Source organism: Ovis canadensis, chromosome 16 (assembly GCF_042477335.2).
Source record: "Ovis canadensis isolate MfBH-ARS-UI-01 breed Bighorn chromosome 16, ARS-UI_OviCan_v2, whole genome shotgun sequence".
Taxonomy (NCBI): Eukaryota; Metazoa; Chordata; class Mammalia; order Artiodactyla; family Bovidae; genus Ovis; species Ovis canadensis.
In genome coordinates, this window is record NC_091260.1 from 52,571,915 (window position 1) to 52,597,845 (window position 25,931).

Consider the following 25,931-nt stretch of genomic DNA (forward strand, 5'->3'; position numbering starts at 1 on the left):
ATGTGAAGAAAAAGGCCATTCTTTCTCACTGACTGTGATGATCCACATGCTATTCTACTTTTTCCTTCTCTGCATTCCTGTATCACCTGATGGAGGCCAGTGTGCAAACAGACAATTTGAAAATTACCCAAATGATGCTCACACATATACATACAGACATTTATTCATAGCATAGTCATCACATCAGTTTTAGGGCTGCAAAATACTGGAAGCAGACTAAATGCCCATCAATGAGGAGCTAGTTTAATAAAATACAGCACAATTATACTATGAATCATTATGCAGCAGTTAAAAAGGATGAGATTTGTGTGCTGACAAACAACAATCTTGGATATTTTAGGTGGAAAAAGTATGGTCCTGAAGAATGAATGAAGTTTCCATATTTAAAGAGGAAAGTAAAAGGGTGGCCAAAATGTTCATTAAGATCCAATACATATAGACACAGACTATCTTAAGTCATTCAAGAAACTATTTAATAGTTGTTGCTTCTGGGGAGGTCAACTAAGGATCAGAAGGAGAGACTTACTTTCAGTTTATCTCATTTATCCTACAATTATACTGTGATATAGAATCATCGAGGGATGACTGTTTCTTTTCTTACCCTGCCATTGGCATATGACAGTTCTTTCCATTTAAGAATCCTGGTTTGGATTTATCTAGGTTAAGTCCTCATTTGAGTGTCCCCAAGAAATTATTTTCTGAGTTGAATGGTTGGTCTCTGTCGAGGTAAGCTCTTTTGAGGGAGCATGCACTTGATAACTTAAAATAACAGTAGCCTCAGACATTATATTTTCACATTATTTTCATTGGTATCTTTTGTCCTTTTTCTTTTCAGAGGGAGGAGGTGAGTGAGGGTTCAGTCGAGTATTATGGTATGCCTTGGCAGCAGGAGCTGAGAGGCAGCAGAACTGTGTTGTAAGCAAAGGGAGATGGCCTTGTTGACACTGTGCTATGAAGAATGTGAGTTACTTAAATAATTGCACCCATTTCATTGTCATCTGGTGTTTTAATTATGATTTCAACCTGCAAGAATTCACCCTGCTACTGCTAAGTCACTTCAGTCCTGTCTGACTCTGTGCGACCCCATAGATGGCAGCCCACCAGGCTCTCTCATCCTTGGGATTCTCCAGGCAAGAACACTGGAGTGGGTTGCCATTTCCTTCTCCAATGCATGAAAGTGAAAAGTGAAAGTGAAGTCACGCAGCCGTGTGCGACTCTTAGCAACCCCATGGACTGCAGCCTACCAGGCTCCCCCATCCATGGGATTTTCCAGGCAAGAGTACTGGAGTGGGTTGCCATTGCCTTCTCCGAAGAATTCACCCTACAGGGTTTTTTTTTTTTTTCAGGAATGAATTAACTTTGTAATGTGACAGGATAATGTATCTGACTTTTTAAAAATAAACCATGTGTATGTTTTCAGGCTTCCTAGGTGGTACTAGTGGTAAAGAACCCACCTGCCAGTGCAGGAGACATAAGAGACACAAGTTCAATCCCTGGGTCACGAAGATCCCCTGGAGGAGGGTGTGGCAACCCACTTCAGTATTCTTGCCTGGAGAATCCCATGGGCAGAGGAGCGTGGAAGGCTACAGTCCATAGGGTCACAAAAAGTCAGACAGGGCTGAAGTGACTTAGCATACATTTTCTACTTTTTCAAAATAGAAGAGGAAAAAAAAAATCTAATGGAGGCTTTTAAATAGTTAAAAAAAAAAAAAAGACTGCAGATCAACTGAGAGGCAATTTTCAATGAAATAACTGTGATGCAAGTGTCCAAAAGTGGCTGATGATTGGGGCGGAGTTCAAGGTGGTCCCAGGAGCTAGAAGACGGGAATGGTATGACATGTTGCATGAGAGATCGCAGACAATGGCCACCTGCTGAACATGACACAGCATATAAAAACCGTCGCCCTGAAGTGCTACTGAGCTGATCTTCAGAAGCCTTACAGGGCATGCTAATAATGAAGGCGCCCAAAATCAACAAGGGAGATGCAAAAGGAAACAAAAGTTTATTTTCTGCAATACTTTTCTGTAAATTACAAAGGCAAAATGCTAAACTACAGCATGTAACTTCAGTATTTAACCAGAGTACTTGAAATAAATATGCATCCTGAAACAAGATAAAAGGCTACACTTTGTCAGGCGTCCTACAAAATGTCTCAAGTTTTACACTCTGCAGCATTTCTGTGTGGGGGTGGGAGGGGTGGTTTTGTGTTTTCTTAAGTGCTGTGACAGAAAGTCCTTTCACATTTTTCTTTGGAGCATGTTCGAAATTGCTGAACTATAAACAACTTAAGAAAAGTAACACCAAGTTCGAAAGCCATTTCTGCTTCGCTGTCGTTGGCCCTCATTCAGCACAGGGCTGCCAAGTGGCCTCTGAGCGCAGGCAGCCCCGTCAGAGCCGGCCTACACTTAACAGTTCTATACGTTAGAGACTTCTGTCTTCAGCTTATATCCCTCAATAAGATCAAGGCCATAAAGCAAGCTGCAAGCAAGTCAGAAACCTTTTTAACCTGAAAGTAAAGGGAACAGAAATGTTTTCCCCCAAGACCTCGGTTAGGCACTGTAACGTATACCAGGATTTTTTGTTTCAAAGTAGAAAAACCCACTGGTACTCACAGTCCTTCTCGAGGTAATTTACAGGTGCTGGTAGAGTTGGGGCACTCAGAAATATTCAATGGGCTAAAGAGGATTTACTATATTTAAAGACGTGCTACAGTCCTAAGAACAAATGGCAGAAAGTCTAGGGGTGTTGGTGGCAGCTCATTTTGAGTGGAATATATAACTACCTTCTGCTATCGCTGAAAACGTGGAGAAAAAAGTTATGTATATAAAGTCTTAAGCATGATTACCTAAAAAATACTTTGTTAATATAGTCTAATGTAAATTTCACTTACTTAGGGATTTAGATATGAAAACATCTTTAAGAGCCAATAAAAATATTGTACAGAAAAAAAAAACACTTTTAAAAAATTGAGGTTAAAAACTATGAGGCATTTCTTTTGGCTGTAAACACACAGTTTACTGTCCCTTGTTGAAACACAAATGTTTGGATTTCCTGAGCTTCGTGGATAACAAACAGCAGGAGGCAAGTTTGCATAGAAAATTTGCAACATGTCAGCTATGCACTTAAGAGAGAACTTTTAAGGACAATTTGCTTTTTTTTTTAACTTCATATTTAAGTTAATAGTGCTCATCTGATTGTAAGATTGACAAGCAGGGTGGTGAGAAATATAAGGCAGATGGGAAAAAAGATGGAATTAAAGTTTTTAAATCCACAGGATATCACGATGAAGGATCTTAAGCACATAGCGCATAACTAGTGTCATACTAATTTGGTTAGAAATTAAATCGTGTTGTGGGGGTTAGGAAACCAAAGGTAAAGAGAACCCTGCTGTGCTGAATGGCACGGCCCAAGTGAAGGAACAGAAGCACGGCTGTGTGGGGCGTCATGTCATGCAGCCATGGAGCCCCTTAGCTAGGCAGGTATCGGGAAAGATACCCCGCTACCAGCGCAGGGACCAGACTCCTGAGCGTGACTGATCCCAGCTCTGGTCAGAAGCGGGGGGTGACAGCATCTTTCCCCTCTGCTGCTCTGAAGTCTCTCAGCGGTTCTAAGGAGGATAGTCTTCTCCAGGGACCTGTCCTCAGAAGTCTCTGGAAAGGGAAGAAGTTCTATGATAAGGGTCACAGTGATACCACGAATGAGAACAATGGCAGTGGCTGCCGACAACTCCGGATATAACACAAGGGTGGACAACAAGGGGCCAGTGTCCTGCCAAGGAATCCACTTTACTTCTTCTGGGACTGGTTCTTACACATGGTAAGGATTTGCTTCAGTACTTTTTGGACATCTTCATCCATCTGGCCCTAGAAAATTCCAACACAAGACACTCATTAGAATAACCTATGATATCATGCCTTGGACACAACTCACGTGGGACGTTGCGGGGGTGGCAAGGAAGGAGATGAATAGAAGACAGAAGCTGCTGTCCCATAGGAACGTCAAAATGCAGAAAACAATAGGGGCAGAGGGGAGGCTGAATGCTTGTTAGAAAAGTGAATGTCAAAAGGTTTAAAATAAAATGACACTCACTAGAACCTAAATCCTGGCACTGCTTCACCTAGGGAGTGAGGTGACTGGCAGGCAGAAGCCCTTATTTGTCCCCCTTGATCTTCCCAGGAAATGTGAGCCCTACCCATTCCCACATTTCCAGGAGTAACTGAGGCAAAGTGAGGGCCCTGATCTTTTCGCTCCAGAGGACAAGGAGGCTGGGTCTCCCAGCAGAGCCCTCAACAAAGGGTTTCTAGAGCCTTAACAGAAAATGAGAGCCCGGCCAGTCTCAGAACACTGACCGTCCCAGGAGTGCGACGGCACCAATGGCTCAGCGAATATCCTCAGGCCCAGAAAGTAACCCCCAGACTCCTTCTCCTGATTGGGTGGGGGGTGGGGTGGGGTGTGCAATGGTAACCTCCTCACTCAGCAGTCACCAAAGGAGGCAGCTCCCCATTAACAGGGGAAGGGGCTCCCAACACAAAATGCAAAGCAAAGCAGAAGGTATTTGAAAAAGCTTTCCATTGAAAATCCACCTCCTCAAATTCTCATCCATTCTGTTAGTTTCAGGACAGGGATCTTGACAAGCCCTGCTGCAGTGTCTCTTTACGATCCCCAGATATCATACCTGCACGGCGTACAGAAGATGCATCCTGTAAACAGATATCACTTCCTGGTGTTGTTTCTTGCATTCCTAGAAAGAGACAATTTGACATTGTTCAAGAGTTTGTAGTGTGTGAGTCACTCAGTCGTGTCTGACTCTTGAGATCCCATGGACTGGAGCCTGCCAGACTCCTTTATTCATGAAATTCTCCAGGCAAGAATACTGGAGTAGGTACTCCCTACTCCAGGTTCCCTTCCCCAGGGGATCTTTCTGACCCAGGGATTGAACCCAGGTCTCCAGCATTGCAGGCAGATTCTTTACCATCTGAACCACCATCAGGGGCTTAGGAGACCTTCAAAAAAATCCTAGGAGAAGGCTGTGGCCAAATGCTACCCTAGTGATTCCTTCCAGCAACTAGCACAGGAAGTTTTTGAAATTGCTGTGGACTTGATAGGGTGTGTGGTTTGGAACACTTGTCAATATTCTTAGGGGAAAAAAAAATCTTTCATATCTTGGCATATGTCAACTCCAGAAGAAAATTCCTGTAAAAAGTAGTTGATAATCCCCATGTTTGTTTAAACAAATATATGTACACATACTTAGGCAAATGTATCCACACAAAGTAAACAACAGGCCAAGGACTACATCAAATGCAGTTACTGTCTCTGAGTGGTTAAATTATAGACAAGGTGTATCTAGAGTATCTAGAGTAGCTTCTTCAGAGTTGTTTTTTTTTTTAATCTTTCAACTTTTCTACAATGAACAAATATTTATTAATTTAATTTTTAAAATGTAATCTTATAAAAAGAGTTGTTGATCACCTACTGTGTGGCCAGTGGTATGTAATCCCTGGGGAATTCAGTGATTTAGTTGTCAGTGTACTGAGGAGGTGAACAGGGTGATGACCCCAGTCTCAAATGGCCCCTCACAGCACAGCTATAAATGCTTTTATTTCTTCTCGCTGAGATATTATTCCAGTTCCTCTCAGTGACTATTTCAAGGATCTCAACTCGGCTCTTAACTCTTCTAAGAAGAGGCCTTTCTTCCTATTTCTTGATAGAAATTGAAACTATCACATATGGATCACTTAAAAAATCAACTGAAGTCCATCAGTATCTATTCTTACCACCTTCCATCAATGTCAGATATGAGGTATCCTTCCTATTCAAGGTCAACCTCGGAAACCTCGATCTTTGAAGTTCATGCCACTAGGAAGTGTACTTGGTAGCTCTCTCTGTGCTGATTCCTCCCACCTCTCGGCTCCCTCCACTCCATCATTTATAGCTTTGTCTTCTGATCACTGTCTTTCTTTCTGGTCCTGCTTCTGTCATTGCTTGGCTGACTGCAGTATTGACATGGATGAACCACCCACCATCCTGGCCTCTCAGTCCCTCAACCTCAGCTTCATGACCGGTCTCTCTTCCTTCCAGCCACTCACTCTTACCTCCCTGCCTCAGTCATTACTCCAAGATCTCAGTTGAAAGCATCCCACTCCTCCACCTCCATCTCCTGTCTTTCTAGAAAATCTGCATTAGGCTTCCCCTGCCTCCCACTGTTTCTCTTCAGCTCCTGCAGACACCTAGCTCCTTAGTCACTTCTCCACCAGTCAGCCTCTAGCCGTCCACACTCCACACCTCCACTCCATTGGAACTGTGCTCGCTACAGCAACCATGGGCCCCCTAAATGCCACATTCTTGCTGCCTCCTACTCATCTAAGATTCGGTACAAGCATCACTTCCTGCAGGAAGCCTTCCAAGACTTACCCAGATTGGCTATGCACATTGCCTTTCTACACCCACAGCATGTTGGTCATCTCTCAACAAATGCTTACCACACTGAGTACACAGTAAGCCATTATATTGCATGAAAGCAGGGACTGTGTCTTATTCATTTTTATATCATGGACACCTGGTACATTACTGATACATAGAAGCTCATTAAATGCATGTTGGATAATTGTAAGAATGACTATATAAACCATTAGTACTTTATCTATGAGTCTGTGATAACCACTTGGTCAGAAAAATGACCTGCAAAACAGTCAAGAGCATCTTCTCCTCCCCAGACTACTACTCCACTGCTAGAGCTGGTAACATAAAAAAGCTGGTTTTGAACTTTGTGGCCAGATGGAGTAAGGACTGTAGAAACCTGAATTCACTAAGCATCGACCTGTACTGAAGAAATCACAAAATCCAAGTTCATGGAAATGGAAGCCAGCAAAAGTCCAGGGTAACCTAATCTTCATGTAGAAAACATCACATACCCTCATTAACTAAAGGGCTTCCCAGATGGCTCAGTGGTAAAGAATGCGCCTGCCAATGCAGAAGATGCTGGAGACTTGGGTTCAATCCCTTGGTGGGGGAGATGGAGGAGGAAATGGATCCCACTCCAGTACTCTTGCCTGGAAAATCCCATGGACAGAGGAGCCTGGTAGGCTACAGTCCACAGGGTCACAAGGAGTCGAATACAACTGAGTGAGCACGCAACAATTGAAACTTTACATATTCTATAGCTTTGTCTTCTGATCACTGTCTTCCTCTCTGTTCCTGCTTCTGTCATCGCTTGGTTGACTTCAGTATCCACGTGGAGGAACCACCCACCACCCTGGCCTCTCAGTCTCTCAACCTGAGAGGCCCTCCAAAGATGCCCATGTCCTAATCCCTAGAATCTATAAATGTTAACTATCAGTCAAAAGGAATCTTTTAGATTGAGGATCCTGAGATGGAAAGAAAGATTATACTGATTATCTGGGTGGACCTTAAATGTGATTACTAGGGTCCTATAAGAGGAGGCAAAAAGGTCAAAGGTGGAAGGAGGAGACGGAAGGACAGAACCAGAGGCTGGAGTGATGTGCTCTGGGGATGAGAGAGGGGCCATGAGCCAAAGAAAGTAGGCAGCCTCCAGAAGTTAGAAAAGACAACCAGATTCTCCCCTAGAGCCTTGAGAAGGAAGCAGCCTGCTGAGACCTTGACTTTACTGTTGTGAAACAGATTTCTTTGAACTTATGATCTCCAGGACTGTCAGTAATAAATCTGTGTTGTTTTAAACCAAGTTTCTGTTGCTCTATTACAACAGCCACCAGAAACGAGTACAGACATGAAAGAGCTTTACTGGGTGAAATCAGAAGAGGGGCCAAGAAGCAGCTTCAGACATGTGGATATACAACTACCAGACATCCTGGCCGCCTAATAAGAAACACCTCGAGCTGCTGCCAGAGATGGTAACTACTGAAGCAGAAAAACGGAGAAAGGGGAGCAAGTGAGTGGAAGAGGGAACAAGACAAAAAGGCTCCTGCCACTATCCCGCAGACTCCTCCCTTACCAGTGACACATGGAACCCATTCTCATTGCAGGTAATGACTGGGAAACCCACCAGCTCCCTCTCTGGCCCTCACCTAAAGGTCTTTAGTCAATTGCTCACTGAAGCACGACACTCTTTAGGCTGGGCAGCTTTCTGCTCGTTCCTACCTGTCCCCCACCCCCAACCCCCAGCCAGCAGTGGAAACAGGCCCACTCACCGCCAGCTGGTTCTGCAGCTGTTTGACCTGCTGCTGCAGCGCCTCCAGCTGCTGGCTCTGCCTCTTGGAGGAGCTGGCAGAGTAGGAGAGCTGTGAGAGGCTGTTCAGGGCCTCCTTCAACTTGGTGACTTCCTTGGACATCTCATTTATCTAGCGAGAAAGGAAAGCTCTTATCAGGAGAGAAGGCACCCACAGAGGCAAAACGCCAGCTGTTTCTCCACTGGGAACACAGCCTCGGCTGGCCTCTGGGCCTGGAGCAATCCCTTTTCTCAATTTTTCAACAAAAAGTCATACAATGAAACAAAAACAGGTAAGAGTCAGGGAAACCAACATGCCTCTGCAGACAAGAGCTCTGGAATGAGACTGTGCTTGGGGCCATGAAGATAACAACAGCTGTTATGTGGATTCCCTTCTTTCACCCTTAAGATGGGGGACTGTTAAAAAATAAAATAAAAACAGAATTTCAGGTATTCTATATTTGGAGCCAGCTAGGCTTTGTTCCCTATTGCTGCCATAGGCAATCAGAAATAAGTTCTGGGAACCCGGGTATCTCTGATATCCTACCTTGTAGTGAAGACAATCCCCACCCCCACGGCTTTGGAAGCTCTTTTGGAAACATTCAATATAATAAAGGAATAAAAGATAAATAATTCTCTAGTGAATGCCATTCAGAACATCTAACGCAGGAGACTGGGCATCTGGGAATGCAGAGCAGATCCAAGCACAGAAGCATGCTTCACTTCTCCCCTTACTCTCTGCCTTCCTCCATGCTCAGCCCATCTCGGGTTGCCTGGCCCCCCACATTCCTCCCTTTCTCTCCTGTTGCACACCTCTGAAAATGAGGACCAGGGAGGGCTTTTACACTGACTCAAGGGAAAGCTCATTGGGTTTAGGGAAGTAGTATCAAGTCTGGCAGTAATTGATTTTCCATATGACAGAGGCAATCTGTCTGGATTCCAACAGAATAGAAGCTTAAGATGGACCACAAATATTTCTCAGCTGGTGGGTTCACTTCTGGTCCCTGACACTTGGCAGAGCTTCTGTAAAATAATTTTTAAGGGGAAAATATGTACCACACATTTGAAAATGCTCTGGTGTGAGGGAAGTAGTAGATGAGGGCTTTCTCACTCTCTCTTTTTAAATAAATGTCCACCCTACTATTTTTAATGTGGCACTGGGGACAGATGGGAGTCCTGTGCGGAGCTTTAGCACTTTCACAATAGCTTAGTGCTAACAAATGCTAAAAATGCTAACTTCAGTAAATGAAGGTTCAAAGTGCTAGCGTTTGCTAGCTAGAAATTCAATAGCAACAGTCTCACCAACCTTCTTGTCTTTATCCTCTTCCAGTTTGGAGGAGCTCTCGGAATGTCTCTTCATTTCTGCAAGTTCTTCCTGAGCATGCTGGCATTTTTGCAGAAGTTCGTTTACTTCCTGCTCTTTGGATTTCAAGAGAGTCTGAATGTTTTCCTTTTCCCTTTTCATCTGCAAGACCTCACTTCTAATCTGGGCAACCTCTGAATGGGCCTTCTCTTTCTCTTTCACGGAATCCCTTAATTTTGAGGCCAACACACTCACTTCGCTTTCCAAAGACGACTGGAGCTTCTCGTAGGCAGACCGGGGCACCATCGCGTCCGTCATAGCCGCCTTCTCCTCTAGGAGCTGTTTCTCCAGCTTCGCCACCTCCCCTTCCTTGCTCGCCAGGTGCTCTTTCAGACTGCTTATTTTTCCCTCCATCTCTTTGGCGGTGGTCCGCAGAGTGGTTATCACTTGCAAATGCTCCGTGATGGAGACAGAGTTCTCTTTCTGTGCGTCTACCAACTGTTTGAGCTGGGTCAGCTCATTTAGCACTTTTGAATACTGAGACTTCATTTCGGACAGTGCCTCTTCAGCCTTGGCTCTGGATACGTTGGTCACTTGCATCAGCTTCTCATGCTCCGCTTTATGGATATATTCAGCTGTGACATCTTCTAGAGACTTCCTCTTTCGGTAATCCTCCAGCTCTGCCTGGGCCTCTTTGTATAGCTGGGACAGCTCACTCACCTGCTTGTTGAGTTCATCGATCATCCTGTTCATGGCCTCTTTCATGTCCTCAGCTTCATCACCCGCCTCCTGGGCCATCTGATTTTTCAATGTATCTTTCAGTTTTGTGATTTCTTCTTGTGCCTCTTGGTATTTCTCAAACAAAAATGCTTTCTCCTTATTCATATTCTCAATCACCGTGCAATAGGAACTTTTCATTTCCTCATACTCCTCCTTTGGTGGCTGCATAACTGCCTCTTTCTCCCTTTCTGCCAGCTTCTCCTCTAACTCTCTCACTTTCTCTTTATTTCGTTCACTTTCTTCCAGGGCACCTTGGAGGTCCCGCTTGAGCACGTCCATTTCTTCCTCAGTGATCCTCAGCTCATGCAGGTGTGAGTAAGTGTCCACGCTTTCTGGTGAGACCAGGCCCAGCTTCATCTGCTTCTGCACACTCAGGACTTCTTTCATAGCTTCCTCGTACTTGCTCTGAGTTTCCTTAAGTTTCTGACTGAGGTCGGAGCCGTTCTCTGAGATCTCGGTGTTGTTTAAGCACACTGATTCTGTCCTCCTGGTCTGGAGCTCGGCCTGCAGCTGTTTCCTCTCCGCTTCAGAGCTCTCCAGTCTCTTCTGCAAGTCATGTAAAACCTCTTGGAGTTGCTGGATTCTGACATCACTGTCGAGAGTGGATTTACTGGAGGAATGTGTTATGACAGATGGAGATGGTTTGGAGTCTAGAGGAGGGTTTTCACTAGGTTTGCCCAGGGACGGGGCCAAGTCAGTTTGAGTAGAATGGTAAGAGTCAAAGCTCAGGTCTGCTTCCCCCTCTCTGGGTGTTTTGGCCTGGAAAGAAGGCAAGAATGAAATGACACCAAAGGTGTGGTTAGATGAGCAAGCAGCTGCAATCGGGGAGCAAATCCAAACCTTGAGTATGGGGGAGCAGCAGTATCATTCTGCACGCGTCCTCTTGCCCCATGAAAAAATATGGTCTGGGACACAAGAGTCAGACTTAACAACACTAAGCTTATTCTGTGCTCTTGAAGGACAGATTATATTTGGCACTTTAAAAACGCAAGACCTCTTTTGGGTGCAGAGCTTCTGACTCAAATTTTTCTTTGTTTCTCATATTATTGTAGTTACCCTACTTCTTGCCACATTCTTAAATCTGTGAAATGATCAACTTTACTAAATGAATGATGTCATATATATGGTGTGCATATAGCTATCTATTGTCATATATACCATAAAGACTTCCCTGGTGGCTCAGACGGTTAAGCGTCTGTCTACAATGTGGGAGACCCGGGTTCAATCCCTGGGTCGGGAAGATCCCCTGGAGAAGGAAATGGCAATCCACTCCAGTACTATTGCCTGGAAAATCCCATGGACAGAGGAGCCTGGTAGGCTACAGCCCATGGGGTCGCAAAGAGTCGGACACGACTGAACGACTTTACCTTTACCTAAGTATATAATTATATAATTTACCAGTTTATAAAAATAATAAATTAATGAGTAAGTCTCAAGAAACAAATTTAAAGGTATAAAATGCTAAAGGATAATTATATTTTAAAAAGAAGAAACCAATGTTGGTGTCTAAAACAAAATACCCAACTAACCCTGAGAAATCCAATAGCTTGACCCGACTGAACAGACTATGGTAGTGATCTATTTACCTACCTGTAATTTATCTTGTAATTCCTTATTGTGTAAGGTAAGAGAAGCAACTTTTGCTTGCAATAGGACAAGAAGATCTTGCTGGTCAGCTTCAGAACTTACGTCCAATAAACTATCAGCACCTTAGGAAAGAGAAAGGCAATTTAAAATAATATTTTAAAAAAGTAAACTGTTATATCTCTGACCTCTAACAAACTCACTTTCTATCCAATCCAGTTCTTCTTTCTCATCCAGACTAGGGATGAAAGCCCCCTACAGCTGGATAGATGAACAGAAATTCTCAAGTACTGGGGTCTCCTCACTCCCTAGCACAATACTAGATGCCTAGATACAAATAAACTCATCTGAAAACTGATGGATTTGGTCATTCAGTTTCTGTTCACTTGATTAAGTGCCACACCTCGGTTGTTTTTTATTCCTCCCATGCCCTATACATGTTACTCTATGAATCCTTTTAGAAAGATCTGTGGTATCTGGTTCACTTCTTATCCCCATGCCCACAACCCTAGTTCAGACTTCATCACCATACCTGGTAACTGTACAAACGGCTTCCTAACAAATCTTCCTCTCTCTCCTCTAGTGAAAATGTAGCCTGTACCAACAACACTGTCGGACTAATCTTCCTAAAACATACTTTGATGGGGTCATGCCTTTGGTTCAAGTGCTTTAATTGCTCTCCCTCCAAAAATAATCTCCAACTTCCTTTATCTGGATTAAGGCCTCTTGGATCTGGCGCCAATCTACTTTTTTTCAGGATTATGACTCATCATGTCTTTCCCCAGTATCCCATTTTCATCAGATTCACACCCTCTCTATACTCAACACAAGACTGCTTCTTTAATTCTTCATCCATATGATTGCCCTTGTAGCAACTCTTTGGCTGTATAACTCTTATGCATCCTTCAAGACCCACGTCAGACCCTGCCTCTTCCTTAAGAGATTTGCTGACCACCCCTGCATGAAACAGGAGTCTCCGGATCCCACAATAAACACTGCTGGTAAACCACAACTGTTTGACATTCTACTGATTATCATGCTGAAATAACATGTAAAGCTATGCTACTCAAAGTCCTCACTGAGATAAGACAAGAAATGTGCTGCAGAATGTCATTCAGTGTACTGCTTCCTGCACCCAGAAACTCTTCCTGTGGATAAAAGTGTGCTTGGCTGGATAACTTTCTGCAGTAATCCCTTTTTTAAAAAAAATTTTAGACTGGCAACAGTTTGATCTGAACAGTGTGATCTGAACAGCACTGATCCAAATTTCACCACTATTTAAAAAATTTCTCACAACCTAATGCAAGGATGAAAACTTGAGTCTTAATTTGGAAGGATGCAAAATGACATCTCTTCACAGAAACGCTTACTAATGATATCTGGGGCCTAAACCACAGCTTTATGAGTGTTCTCGCCATACAGTCTGGTCAGCTTGGAATGAATCAGGGGATTTGGGAGCAGGAGGGTAATTCTAAGCAACAAAAAGTACTTCTAACATAGGATGGATGGCTTTTAAAATATCCAATGTAACAGTTGTGCAGTTATATTAACATTGTTCTCTACCAGGAATATTTCTTAACACATTATTAACTGGAGCTGTATTAACATCTCAAGCATTAATTTCTGCAAAAATTCCCCAATCAATAATGTGTTTATATGTCTAAATTCCTTAAGTTAAGTGCTCCAAACACATATGATATGCATAACAGATTGAGAAACTGAATGCTGGAATGAAAAAGGGGCCTTTGAAATAATCTACTCCACATTTCAGATTAATTCTGAAGGTACTGTACTACATTCTTAAAGGGTAAAGCAACAGGATGAACTCAATATAATGAATCAAACCTCCTTGAAGACAATATGATCGTATGTGATTTCATTGACACTCTTTCAGGTCTGTTTAAAATCCAAGGTAGAAAAGTTCAATTATGGCAGCCGTGGGGGTGCTCAGTTGGCTCTCTCTTCAAGAAATAACCTGCTGCTCCGTCGCAAGGAGGGCCACTAGCTGGCAGCTCACAGCCCGTGGACCTCATCTCAAAACAGTGTCTTAAAATGCATAAAATAGAATGTACAAGCTACAGCAATCGGCAGGCTTCTTTTGTAACCCACCAAATAACAAGATCTAGAAGCAGGTCTCATAACTGCATAGTTTCTAGTAGAGATACTGTAAGTGATCTTTCAAGATATCTGTAATAACAGTAAGGGGATATGATACCATCTGTGAGTTCTCTTGGTGTCAAAATCACTGATCTGCTAACACTACGGGGGCTTACTGTCTATATTCATCACTGAAGGAAGTGCCAATGCTAAATTAGGACCAGATGAAAACAGAGATTTCTGTTCATACCCAAGCTCAGGGACTCCTTAAAATCTAGGTGAAAGCCTGCTGAAGTAGACAGCATCAGACTGTGAAATACTGGCAGTGTTTGGGTGGTACCCAAGGTTCTCTGACTGCCCCTTACCCAATATCTCCCCAGTACCTCTCCTTGGCCCTTGCTCTCTTAAAGGGACATGAAATAGAGACCAGTCATGGGAACAAAATCACATGCCCCTTCATCTTACCTGTAGTACTGTCACTTAGTCTGTCTCTGTTCTCTCGTATAGAACTAATCTCAGCCTGCTGGAACACAAAGATGACTTAAAATATATTCCTGAATGTAACACTCTACAAAAGAGTCCAGCAAATTTTCCTCCTTGAGTTTACACAGGTTGGTGTGATCCTACTACGAAAACAGACTATCTCCAGGAAAGAAGATATTTTAAAATATAAGTACATAAAAGCAACAATTAACCCCTGAGGTAAAATTTTGATTTAGAGGTGCCTAAGGATATATTCTCAAAATATTACAAAATGAAACGTCTCACAAATATTATAAAAGTCTTTGAAGATTATAATAAAATTACAAAATAGCTAATTTAGTGTGCTGTGTGCTAAAACTTGAGACTGTGAATACTATTTTCATAATAGAGACAAACAGAAGTTTTACTTATCTGGCTAATACACTAAAATACATTAGAAGTATTTTTGCTTTATCACTTTATTGATAAACCATTAACATATGAATTGCTTTCATGAGAAATGGTAATCAATGAGACCTGTCAGGGAAAATAAAGGTAATTTTATAAGGGAATAAGAATTCTTATGGCTGTGGACTGACAATCCCCTAAAGATTTCCTCTAAACCTGTATCCCCGAATATCTGCCTTTTAATATGTTGGAAAAATTCTTGTAACTTCAAAGCCAAACTCTCATTCCAAAAGAAAATACGGTTACTTGCCAGAAATTACTAAGTTTTATCTAGATAAGCCACAGATCATAATAAGAGAGATAATTTTTCAGCAAAGGAACTTTTGTAAAGGCTCAAATGCTAAAAATAGATGGCTCATTTTTGGCAAGTGCTTATCATAACAAAAGCTTTATTTTCACTCAAAAAATAAGTGCTTGTTTGTATTTTTCAACTCTATTACAGTACAATAAAGTATATACATTGAAAGCTTTTAATTTGAGGAGTTTTAACAGATATACACCTAAGATACCACTATAATCAAGATTCAGAATATTCCTATTACCTCTTAAGTTTCCTCATGCCTCATTAGCCAATCCCTGCCATTCCCAGGCAATCACACTACTCTCCTTTTTTCATTTTCTAGAATTCCTATAAATGGAATGTTACAAGGGATGAACTTCTTTGAGCCTAGCTTCTTTCATTCAGCATGATGGTTTCCAGATTCATCTATGATACTGCTTGGCCAGCACTTCATTCTCTTTTTATGGCTGAGTCATACTTTTATATATGGATATATCTCATTATCTTTATCCATTCACTTGTTGTAAGACATTTGGGCTGTTTCTAGTTTGGAGATATTTGAAAAAAGATGCTATAAACATTTGTGTACTTTTTGAGACATATTTTAATTTCTCTTGGGTAAACATCTATGAGTGAATGGCTAGATGATATGTTAGGTGTATATTGAACTTTTACAGAAACTGTCAAATGGTTTTCCAAAGTAGCTGTGAGCTTTCCTGGTGGCTCAAATGGTAAAGAATTGCCTGCAATGTGGGAGACCTGGGTTGAATCTGTGGGTTGGGAAGATCCCCTGGAGGAGGGCATGGCAACCCACTCCAGTATTCTTGCCTGGAGAATCCCCATGGTCAGAGGAGCCTGGCAGGCTGCAGTAGCTGTATCATTTTACATCCAACAAACAAGAGTATGAGAGTTCTAGTTCTTCCACATCAACACCACCCATTGGCATTTTTTTAACCTTTTTAAATTTTAGCTATTACAAATGGTGTCCTTTTTAATCTTTCTGTGATTTTTTTAAAGAAATAAGTCTTTTTACACTCTATTTCTGAAAAACATAATTTGTCATATTGTTCTTTGGAATGCATTTACCCCATTTGAGCCATAATCATATTAGAAGATATTAGGATGGTAATTATAAAGGCAAAACTTCCTTTCCTTGCCTTATATTTTAATAAAATCTAGTTAACACAAGGGAGATGATAGGCTGATAGAATCTTTTTCAGATCAATGTGCATCTGAGTTAAATACAAATTTATTTTTAGTAATTCCCAGATGGGGGAAGTAAATACACAATTATGCCATTGAAATTTCACTTTAACAATTATAAATTTTACTTTTTTTCCAAGTATAATTTCCTAGTGATACTTAGGTAAACAAATATTAAATTGAAATATCCTCTCATTCCTTAAAATACGTTTCTACCACAAATCTAGAGAATCAGGTTGAATGGATTTACTAACCTTTCTAAAATACATATTACTTTTATAATTATATAAAAATATATAATTACTTCTTAGTAAGACATCAGAGACTATCCATTTCTTTCTTTTTGATTGATATTATGTCAACTCAATTTGGAAAGATGACTGGTTATCAGGTAAGTTCTTATCTTTGTCCTTTTTTTAAATGAAGAAAATTAAATATTAGTTAATAAATATATTCAGTCTACTCTTTTTTTATGGAGTCCTCACCAGAAAAAATAATCAGAGGATGCTTTCTGATGAAAAGGTTGTAAACCAAATGACTGGGAAGTATATTCTGTTTTACCCAGTGCCATATAACTTAAATCTGTTGTATATCTTAAAATTAAGTAATAAGTTGGACACAGAAAAGAAATACCTTGAAGGGTGGTTCAGCAAAAAATACTGATTCCTTTCCTGAAAGTGGTGTTGAAGTTATTGATCTTGGGGAAGACACATCACTCAACTAAAAAACCAAAATGAAAACCATCAATAAGGAATCCTTCTTCAAAAGTTTTTCTTCTCCAGTGCCAAAGAATTAGCCTATTTAACCAATGCAAATAAACCTAACAGTAATTATGCTAAGTTTCAATTAATTCAAGGGTAACATATTTTCAATACAATTCACTTATCTCAAATACTTTCTGAAAGTTTACAGAGTAGAATTAACTACGGAACTTTGCTCCTATATTGACTAGAATTAACTTTACAAATTTATAAAACTTCTATTGCATATTGAGAATATTATTAATGAATATGCTAACATGTTTAATATTGCTTATTGAAGGAGATATTCTTCTCAAATACTTGATAAGGATTATTCTTTTTATGGCCTATGCTTCTTTTAATAACAAACCCTGGCTTGTTTTTATTTACCATTTCATAGTTATTCAAGCTTCTTCTTCTACTCAGTAATCACTATAAGCTCAAAAATGAAAGCTGCTTTAATGTTAGTCAACCTTAAATGTAATATGAAAGGCAAATATATTTCAATAATGTTTGATAAACCAACTAAAATTCATTTTCAACTAATGTTTCACCAGACACGCATTCTCCCTACTTTACTAGAGCTGTTAATGTGAGCTCTGACTGAGCTTATTATCTTAAGGAAAAAGGTCCTGTCATACATTTTGAGAATTTTGAAAGTTCTAAAAATGATACAGTCTAATTCTTCAGCTTTGAAATAAGTAAGAATCAACATTATTTCCCTACTATAATCAAAATTCTTCATATCACTACTTGTAGTTTAAAACTGCTAAAGAAAATTTAAAATGTGCATTTAAGGGTCAATTTTAAAGCAGTTCTTTTTGACCTAAACACAAAATGACAAAATTATGGCTTTGTTGTTATATGTTTTTTCATTGTTGGTTTTCTTTCATTTTTACCTGGGTAGGACTGATAGGAGGTGGTGGAGCTTTGCGTTTTTTTGGAGTTCCACTTCTCTCTGAGCTTATTTTAGAGACGTGATCATGCTGAAAGTTATCACAGTCCAAAGAATGGAGGTGGGTTAGTCAGGTTAGTAAAGTCTGAGTAAATAGCTTCATCAAACAAATGAGAAAAACCTCAACAGTTCATGCACTTCTTACTTTATCAAGTTCTGAAACTTGCTACCAACATAAAGTAATATGCATGCTCCAAGTGTTCTTCTAGCAGCCCATGCTTTAAAGTAAGAAAATAAAAAACACAAGACAAAACCAGATTAAGTTGGTGTGCAGAACTTGGAAAGGAGAGGATAAGGAATTGTTTACCACAATTTAGAACCCAGAGTATGTTCATAATCTAGCTCCCATCTTAATGCAAAAAAGGGGTATTTCCCCAACCTTTTCATTACTTCCATTCCTTTTCTTAAAAATGTACAGTTGACCCTCCATATCCACAAGTTCCACACCCACAGATTCAACCATCTGCATATCCCAGAATCACAGATACAGACAGCCAACTGTACCACACTATTTTATATAAGAGACTTGAGTGTCTGCAGATTTTGCTATTCTCTGCAGATATCAAGGAATGACTATGAATATGGGGAAAGGGGAGAACTTCATCTCTGAAGGTTATGGATAAATAACATAATTGGTACAAAATAAATTCAGTATCAAGTATTTGCTCAGTATGATAATTTTTCCAAGAACCTTGACTTATAAATAAAATAGTCAAATATATAGCTCATTAATAAACAATAGTGACTATGTTTTTAAGGAAAACACCAAAGTAACAGGGTAAACTTCTCAATTTTTATTTGTGTAAAATGAATGACATTTTAGAAAAGATCTAATTAAAATGAAAGTGGCAAATCTCATATTTTCATTAAATATCTAACACAGATATGGATAGAGTTCTGTAATTCATGTGATATTACAAGTAGTTAAAATACTGTTGTTCTCAGAGTTAAAAATCACATCAAACCTTTTCACACCAGTAAGAAATATTAGTACATTTCAGAAAAAAGATGAATATATGAGTAGCAAGTTTAAAGTTACATGCTTTGGGAACAGGTTAAATCATTAAGAAAATATTTACCACCTTACAATGAATCATTTATTCCAAAGATATTTTACTTCTTAAGTAGTTTCAGCCTAGTCTTAATCACTTTCCTAATGGCCCACAGAGTGGTTTAATCAGAACATGTTCAAATTCCCACAAGCAATGATAAAAAAGAATCTCCTCATCCTAAGATAAATACCTGCTTTGGTTTTGTTGGTGTCTTTAAATCTATAGAAGAAAAATGAGAGAGAGAAAAAAAAAAACAAACCATAAGAACCATAATGACTCATATCCACTCTGGGTAGGGGAGGGGTATATAAACACACACTCGCACACAAACACACCCATATATACAACATACACAATATTCAACACTTCATTTTTCCCCAGGAATAATTTAAAAGAATAATATATTATACAAATTCCTTTATTCTTTGGGGAAAATGGAGTGGGATAAATTTGAAACAACATTGGCTATTTTCTTTCACATACCAGCATCCTGAGAGATTTTTGATAATAGAAGGCTTTGAATTCCTGCATTTTCCGAGAGTCTGGAATAATGTAAGGCATTGTGTCCAAGAGAATCTACAAGGGTTAGGTCTGCACCCTTTTTAATTAAGGCTTCTACAATGTTTGAGCTGCCAATCTCACAAGCCAGCATGAGAGCAGTTCTAAAGAATGAGGAGACAAAAAATCAGTACTAACAAAATCTGGAAACTTTTGCTAGGAAATCATTTCATTTGTCTGAAGAACAGAGAAAATGAGATTAAGTGCAGTTAAACCTGTACTACTCTTAATACTCCAGGAAATTCAAAGTGGAATGCTACCAAAATTGGGTAGCTATTTTATCAAACCTCAGATTAAATCATAAAAAATATTAGGTCAAATAACACAGACATAATCTTCTAACTATGATGGAATTTAAATATGATTGGCACATATCTTGTCTTTTTTTCAAATCAAGTTTTATAAAGAACCTATAACATTATTAAGACTTAAAAAAAAAAACCAAAATATTTACTTTTATTTTGCCTGAAAAGTCAAAGGAAATGGCCTATCCATTTTAACATTTAATAATGTCATCATAGACACAGTCAGCTATGATGCTCCCAGAGGTCTGGAGAAAATATTTTTTTTAAGTCAGATTTTTAAAACAGATTCTTAATTATCCAAAAAAGGCAGAAAACAGTAGAGAAGTTAAAACTGCTTTAAAACAAATGATCCAAAGTACAGCTGTGAAAACTTCTCAGAATGTGGATATCAGGGAAATCACATGCTTTCTAATTCTGTGGTACCTTCCATTTTTGTCTCTGGAATTTACATCTGCTCCATGATCCAGAAGAAAGCGACAGACCTCACTGTGGCCATTTTGCACTGCAAGAAGCAGTGGTATATTCCCATCCTAGGAGACAAATTCAGATGAAGATTTTAATTTGGAAGTCAAATACCGGAATTGCAAAGGTCCTGATTCCTTCTGTACTTATTCCTGACTTGTCCTGCTGGCCTTATATTTGACCCACCAATATAGTCTGCTCCCCCGGAAGGCCAAAATCACACACTACCACAACTCTTCTTATGGAATTTCACTGACTGTGGGCTTTTCCTAAGGAGCCAGGCTCTTGGGCTCCTCGATCCCTTGACTGTCGCTCAGTCTGGTGATGATGAGACAGAGAGTGGAACACAAAGTATGTCAGGCTTGAGGCAAGTATACCATGTTCATTGAGAAACGGCTCTCCATGTTCTAGAGAAATGAAGGGTTGTTTCCTCACAGCATTCCTGGGTCCCATGCTCTCTAAGCACTTTCTTCTAAGTATCCTAGCATCCTGCCATGCCATCAACTGTCTTCCTGGAAAGCATTTGCTTTCATAATCTTACTAGGTATCAAAAACATAAGTTAAGAGTTTATTTGTCCATTACTGACACATGACAAGATAAAGAGATTGATGGAAAGAAAGGTTTGTTTAATATAACAATTGACAATTCCTTTAGGAAAAAGTTAGATTACCAGCTCATACAAATTGCAAAATGAATTAAGAATATCAACATCACAGTATAAAACAAATGAAAAAAATACCAGAATTTATAGGTGACAATTTCCACAAACTTAGGGTGAAGAGGGGACCTGACTCAAATTATGAAAGCCATAAAGAGAGGCTCTTATTCTGTTCTTGCATTGAACATAACCCACATATGGGCCTGACAATAATTTTAAGGCAGAATGTATTCAAACAGGCAAAGGGAAAGAAAAGTTACAGTATATCCAATTATTTTAACGTGGGAATATTTAAAAATACAACTGCTACTTAAAGATTAAGTATTCACTCAGAGTAGAACTTCAGATTTCCATGAAAATTATCTCTGTGAAGTTATAACACTTTCTGGCTATAAAGTATTGAGATTCAGCAAGTGTGAATTTATTTACAGATTCTAAATGCTCACTTCACAATGTCCCCCTCAGGTGTAACTTATACATGCCAAGTCCCAGGCTATAGCAGGAAATTCAGTGCTGTAAACAGGAGCAAGAGGGATGTCAATGTATTCTCGACATAGTCCAGCAAGGTTAAAATAGGCTGTAAGTGGTCTTTATGGTTGGAAAACACTATCCGGGAGTACCAAAGGTGATATATGGGGTGCCGAAGGAAAATAACAGAACTGTTTAGACTTATTTTTTATTTATTAAAAATCAAGAAAATAAGTCTTATTAATATCTAGGTTGATAGTAAGCCATGTGTCCATCCTTTGAAATAAACACTGAACGTGCATGCTGCAAAATGTTTTATTGACGGTTTAAGGACCAATGGGGCTAGTACTGAAATCTGTTTTGCACAAGACAATCTAGGTCAGAAAGCAGCAGACTTTTGCCAAATGCTCCAGAAGGAGCCCGTGGTATTCTAGAGACCAGGGTCCATCTCCACTTCTAATGGTCATCTGGTACTTACCAAATCTTTGAGGTTTATGGGGCTTTTGTGCTCGCAAAGAACTCGCACAGCTTGAAGGCAGCCCTGTGCGGCTAAGGGAAGGAAGACAGAAACCACAGCAAATCACAAAGCTAGTCTCACAACCAGGGGCATCAAACACTTCTAGGAAAGAAAAGGTCACGTCTACCCAGTATGCAGATGATACTCAGCTGCACTGAAGAGAAACGGTGTCAGGATGGATAAGTAAGTGGTGTCTCAAAATACTGTTTAATTTCAGTGTCGTCCAGACCTACGGTCAGCACTTGCCAGTTGTTGGTTGACTTTAGGCAAACATCTGGCTTAGCTCTTCGTGTATGCTAAGTCACTTCAGTCGTCTCTGACTCCTTATGACCCCATGGACTGTAGCCCACCAGACTCCTCTGTCCATGGGGTTCTCCAGGCAAGAATACTGGAGTGGGTTGCCATTTCCTTCTCCAGGAGATCGTCCAAACCCAGGGATTGAACCCAGGTCTCCCACACTGTAGGCAGACGCTTTACCATCTGAGCCACCAAGAGAAGGAAAATTACCTGCATAATGTAAAGCTGTTTTCCCACAGCTGTCGATACTTTCAGCTGGGCATTTAGACTATAAGACAAAAATCGATAAATAGGTATAGTAAATTTCAGTTCTATTCCGTTCATCCTGTTTCTGCAAAGTATGATGCAACTTACTAAGCAAAGTATAAACCTGAATAAGCCCCAGCTGCTATGCTCCAGGAGCTTATGGTCTCATGGGGAGTGAGACTCACCTCGAAGCAGTCAAGACACAAATGAACTGTCACCTCTCCCTCCTATCAGCTCTGTCACCAACAGATCATCCCCACCAGCAAAACAACATGCTCTAGGAATTCTCATCTTGATCCCACCTGTCCCCCCATTTCCTGCCCTAATTCTCTATCCCCCTTCACAAAACCAACATTCCGTTAAGAACTGCCTGCACACACACCATCTCCCTGCCTCTTGTTCACTCCTGGACCCACTGCAGTTGTGCGTCTGTCCTCAATATTCCCTGAGGACTATTCCTTGGATCAGGGAATCCAAGTCACCAGCCACCTTCATGTTTCTAATGACAACAAACATTTCTGTCCTCCTCTCATCAACCTCTTACCTGCGATCCACTCCCTCTTCTCCAAACACTCTCTCAGCTCCTGGAGTCCTGCCTGGCCCATCCAATTGTGGTTTTCCCCCACTGCTCTGGCCACCCTTCCCCAGAGGGCAAAACAGGGCTCCCCGGTGTTTCTTCTTCTCTGCACTATCACCCTGGGTCACCTTATCCACACCCGCAGCTTGAAACCCCGCCTAGAAGCTAATGCCTCCCAAGTGTATATCTTAACAATGACAACAAAACTACTTCACAAGTATTGGCTATTATGTGCTAGGCACTGTTCAAGGCATGGTTTTAAGGCTGCTAACAACCCTGATCAGATACCATTAACCCCATTTACAGATGAGGACGCTGGGGTACAAAGAAGTTAGTAACTTGCTCGGGTCACAGTAAGTGGCAGAGCTAGAATTCAGACCCAGACAGGCTGCGTGGACCCTGTATTCATGTCACTACACAGCAGACGGCATCTCTGAGCCCTGGGTTTCATAACCCACTGCCTATTTCTCATAGGCACCTCGAACGCAACACAACCAAAACTTCTGGGGTCCCCTCCTGGTACAGCTTGATCTTCCCGACCCACCCCGCCACTGTCAACAGCACATTCATCTCTCTAGTCCCTGAGCAACCACCGAGTCATCCTTGATTTCTGCTTCCTCCTCCTTCCCCACATCTAGTCTACCACCATGCCTGTCAATTATGTACCCCAAACACACCCTAAGCAACTCTCCTCCTTTCCCCCATCATCACCACCTGGTCTGAGCCAGTACCTGCTCACCTTGACAGCCTTGACGGCCACCTGGCTGTCTTCACGGTTGGCTTTTTCCTTCTTTAGTCACCTCTCTATACAAATAGAGAGACCTTCTAAACTGTCAGTGTAGCTCTTTACTTCCAAGTCCTCCGCAGTTCCATCATGTCACACAAGGCTGCATCCTGGGCCCTTCTTTTTCTGTGGCCTTACTGTGTAGCATGAGGGATCCCTCATCAGGGATCAAACCCACTACAGTGGACACACAGAGTCTTAACCATGGACCATCAAGAAAGTCCCGCGGGCCCTTCTTTTTCTTTCTCCCTCACTCCCCCCAGGTCCCCTCACCGGCTTTGTTTCCTCCCTGACTACTTAGTACCCTTCTGACCTTCTGCACTTGCAAAAGGTCCGACCTTAGGTCTTCGGCACTTGCTTTTCTGTCAGCTTGGAATGCTCTCCCATGGCTCTCTGAACTGCTTACTTTTCAGCTTGAATCTCAGCTCCTCTACAGGGGCCCTCCTGAATACCTCTCACAATACTCTTGTCAGTTTTCTTCTTAGTGATGTGCAATTTGTCGTGGGCGTTTGTGTCTTTGCTCACCAAGTGGCAAGCTCCAGCAGGATGCGGGCTGCTCTGTTCATGAGTAAACACTCGCCATTTGACACAGTGCCCAGGGCCCAGGGCCCACTTGCTAGAAGTCAGAGCAGGGGGATGGGGGGCAGGGGGTAGGAGAAGGAGAGGTCATCTGAATTTGAAGACTCTCACAAGGCTCTCTTTGTGCTCATTGCCTTGAGGAGGGAGAACTCTGAAATGGTAACCTCTGGAGAAGGGAAGTCTCTCCAGTAGACAGATAGTAAGAGCAAAAGGCCAGAGAAAAAGGAGTAGCTGCAGAAGGCACAGGGTGAGGGGCTGGCAGGAGACAGCAGTGGTCCCATTGCAGAGGGTGTGGGCTGCCCAGACAAGTAGTGAAGCAGAGATCAGAGGGGTGCAGGACTCTAGGGAAACAACTCACTAGGAGGCCATCAAAGCCTCTGGTTTTCACCACTATCCAGAAAGAACACCATTCAGATGATCTGTGGAGAGCAGGCAATATTGGAAATGTTCGTCTGCCCTTCAGTGGTAATAAGAATAGAGATCATGTTACGACTTACCATGCTTTGGCCTAATTTTAGAACAGCACAAGGAACTGTTTAAAGGCTTCAAAGATTCCAGAGAAAAACCAATCCATTTGCATAACCAGATATAAAATTACATTAGAGGCTAGAATATCTGGTCCTTGCCCATGAGGATTTCCAGCTTGTCAAGTTCATTCTTCCCTCAAATCAGAGCCAGATGCAAAGTCTGGATAGCCAAGCCAGGATGGGAACAGAGACTTAGAATACAAATAAGGTATTTTTTAAAAAACTGAAGGTAAGACCATGGGTGTGGAGGCAGGGCACTTGGGCAAGTCAATGATTTTCACTTATCCAGGGTATCCAGCCCCAGAGCAGGCAGAGAAGAAAAGTTCTATTGTAACTTTCTTTAGAGAGAAGCCACATAATAAAAATCATCTTCATCATCACAGATGTTGATCTATCTTTCTTGAATTTCACTTCAAAGACCTGTTAAGGTTAAGGATCCCTGGCACTGGAGGTAGCTTGCATCATATAACGCAAGACAAGAAGCTGTGTGATCAACAGAGCAGACAACTTGAAGAATGTGCCCACATTTCTGCATCAGAATTGCGAAGCCAAATTAAAGCAAGATGCTGGGTCCCAAACAGTGCTCAGGAAGGCCGAGGCGACAGCTCAACGGAACAGACAGTACTCCAAACATGCAGTTTATTGCTCTGTGCTGTTCCTGAAAACAGCCAAGACTGCATTTTGACTGGCAACAGCAGGAAGTTACTGTATGAACTATTGGGATGTCATTAAATATTCATCTTTAAAGATAGACAGAAGCTGTCGCCCTAAGTGATCGTTATAAAGACTTCCTGGCAAGGAAGTTTCCAACCAGGGAGTTGACCTAAAATTATAAAGAAGAA

The 25,931-nt window shown here is 41.1% G+C and overlaps 1 protein-coding gene across 21 annotated transcripts in view; it reads right to left on the reverse strand.

Annotated features, from left to right (window-relative positions):
* Positions 1 to 1,984: 1,984 nt before the first annotated feature.
* RAI14 (retinoic acid induced 14) overlaps positions 1,985 to 25,931 on the reverse strand; it is a 163,562-nt gene continuing 139,615 nt past the window's right edge. For 5 of the 21 annotated variants that reach the window (XM_069555837.1, XM_069555838.1, XM_069555839.1 and 2 more), the window contains 13 exons: positions 22,587 to 22,644; positions 22,041 to 22,111; positions 20,397 to 20,503; positions 19,594 to 19,772; positions 19,301 to 19,329; positions 18,003 to 18,089; positions 16,997 to 17,083; positions 14,416 to 14,470; positions 11,860 to 11,978; positions 9,493 to 11,028; positions 8,170 to 8,319; positions 4,677 to 4,742; positions 1,985 to 3,864 (listed from right to left, as the gene is read on the reverse strand). In XM_069555837.1, the coding sequence (XP_069411938.1) occupies positions 3,787 to 3,864; positions 4,677 to 4,742; positions 8,170 to 8,319; positions 9,493 to 11,028; positions 11,860 to 11,978; positions 14,416 to 14,470; positions 16,997 to 17,083; positions 18,003 to 18,089; positions 19,301 to 19,329; positions 19,594 to 19,772; positions 20,397 to 20,503; positions 22,041 to 22,111; positions 22,587 to 22,644 (2,622 nt within the window). In that variant the 3' untranslated portion in view covers positions 1,985 to 3,786. Of the gene's footprint in view, positions 3,865 to 4,676; positions 4,743 to 8,169; positions 8,320 to 9,492; positions 11,029 to 11,859; positions 11,979 to 14,415; positions 14,474 to 16,996; positions 17,084 to 18,002; positions 18,090 to 19,300; positions 19,330 to 19,593; positions 19,773 to 20,396; positions 20,504 to 22,040; positions 22,112 to 22,586; positions 22,645 to 23,166; positions 23,313 to 25,931 lie in introns of those variants that run through there. The other 16 variants (XM_069555832.1, XM_069555833.1, XM_069555834.1 and 13 more) reach the window with 5 other exon arrangements.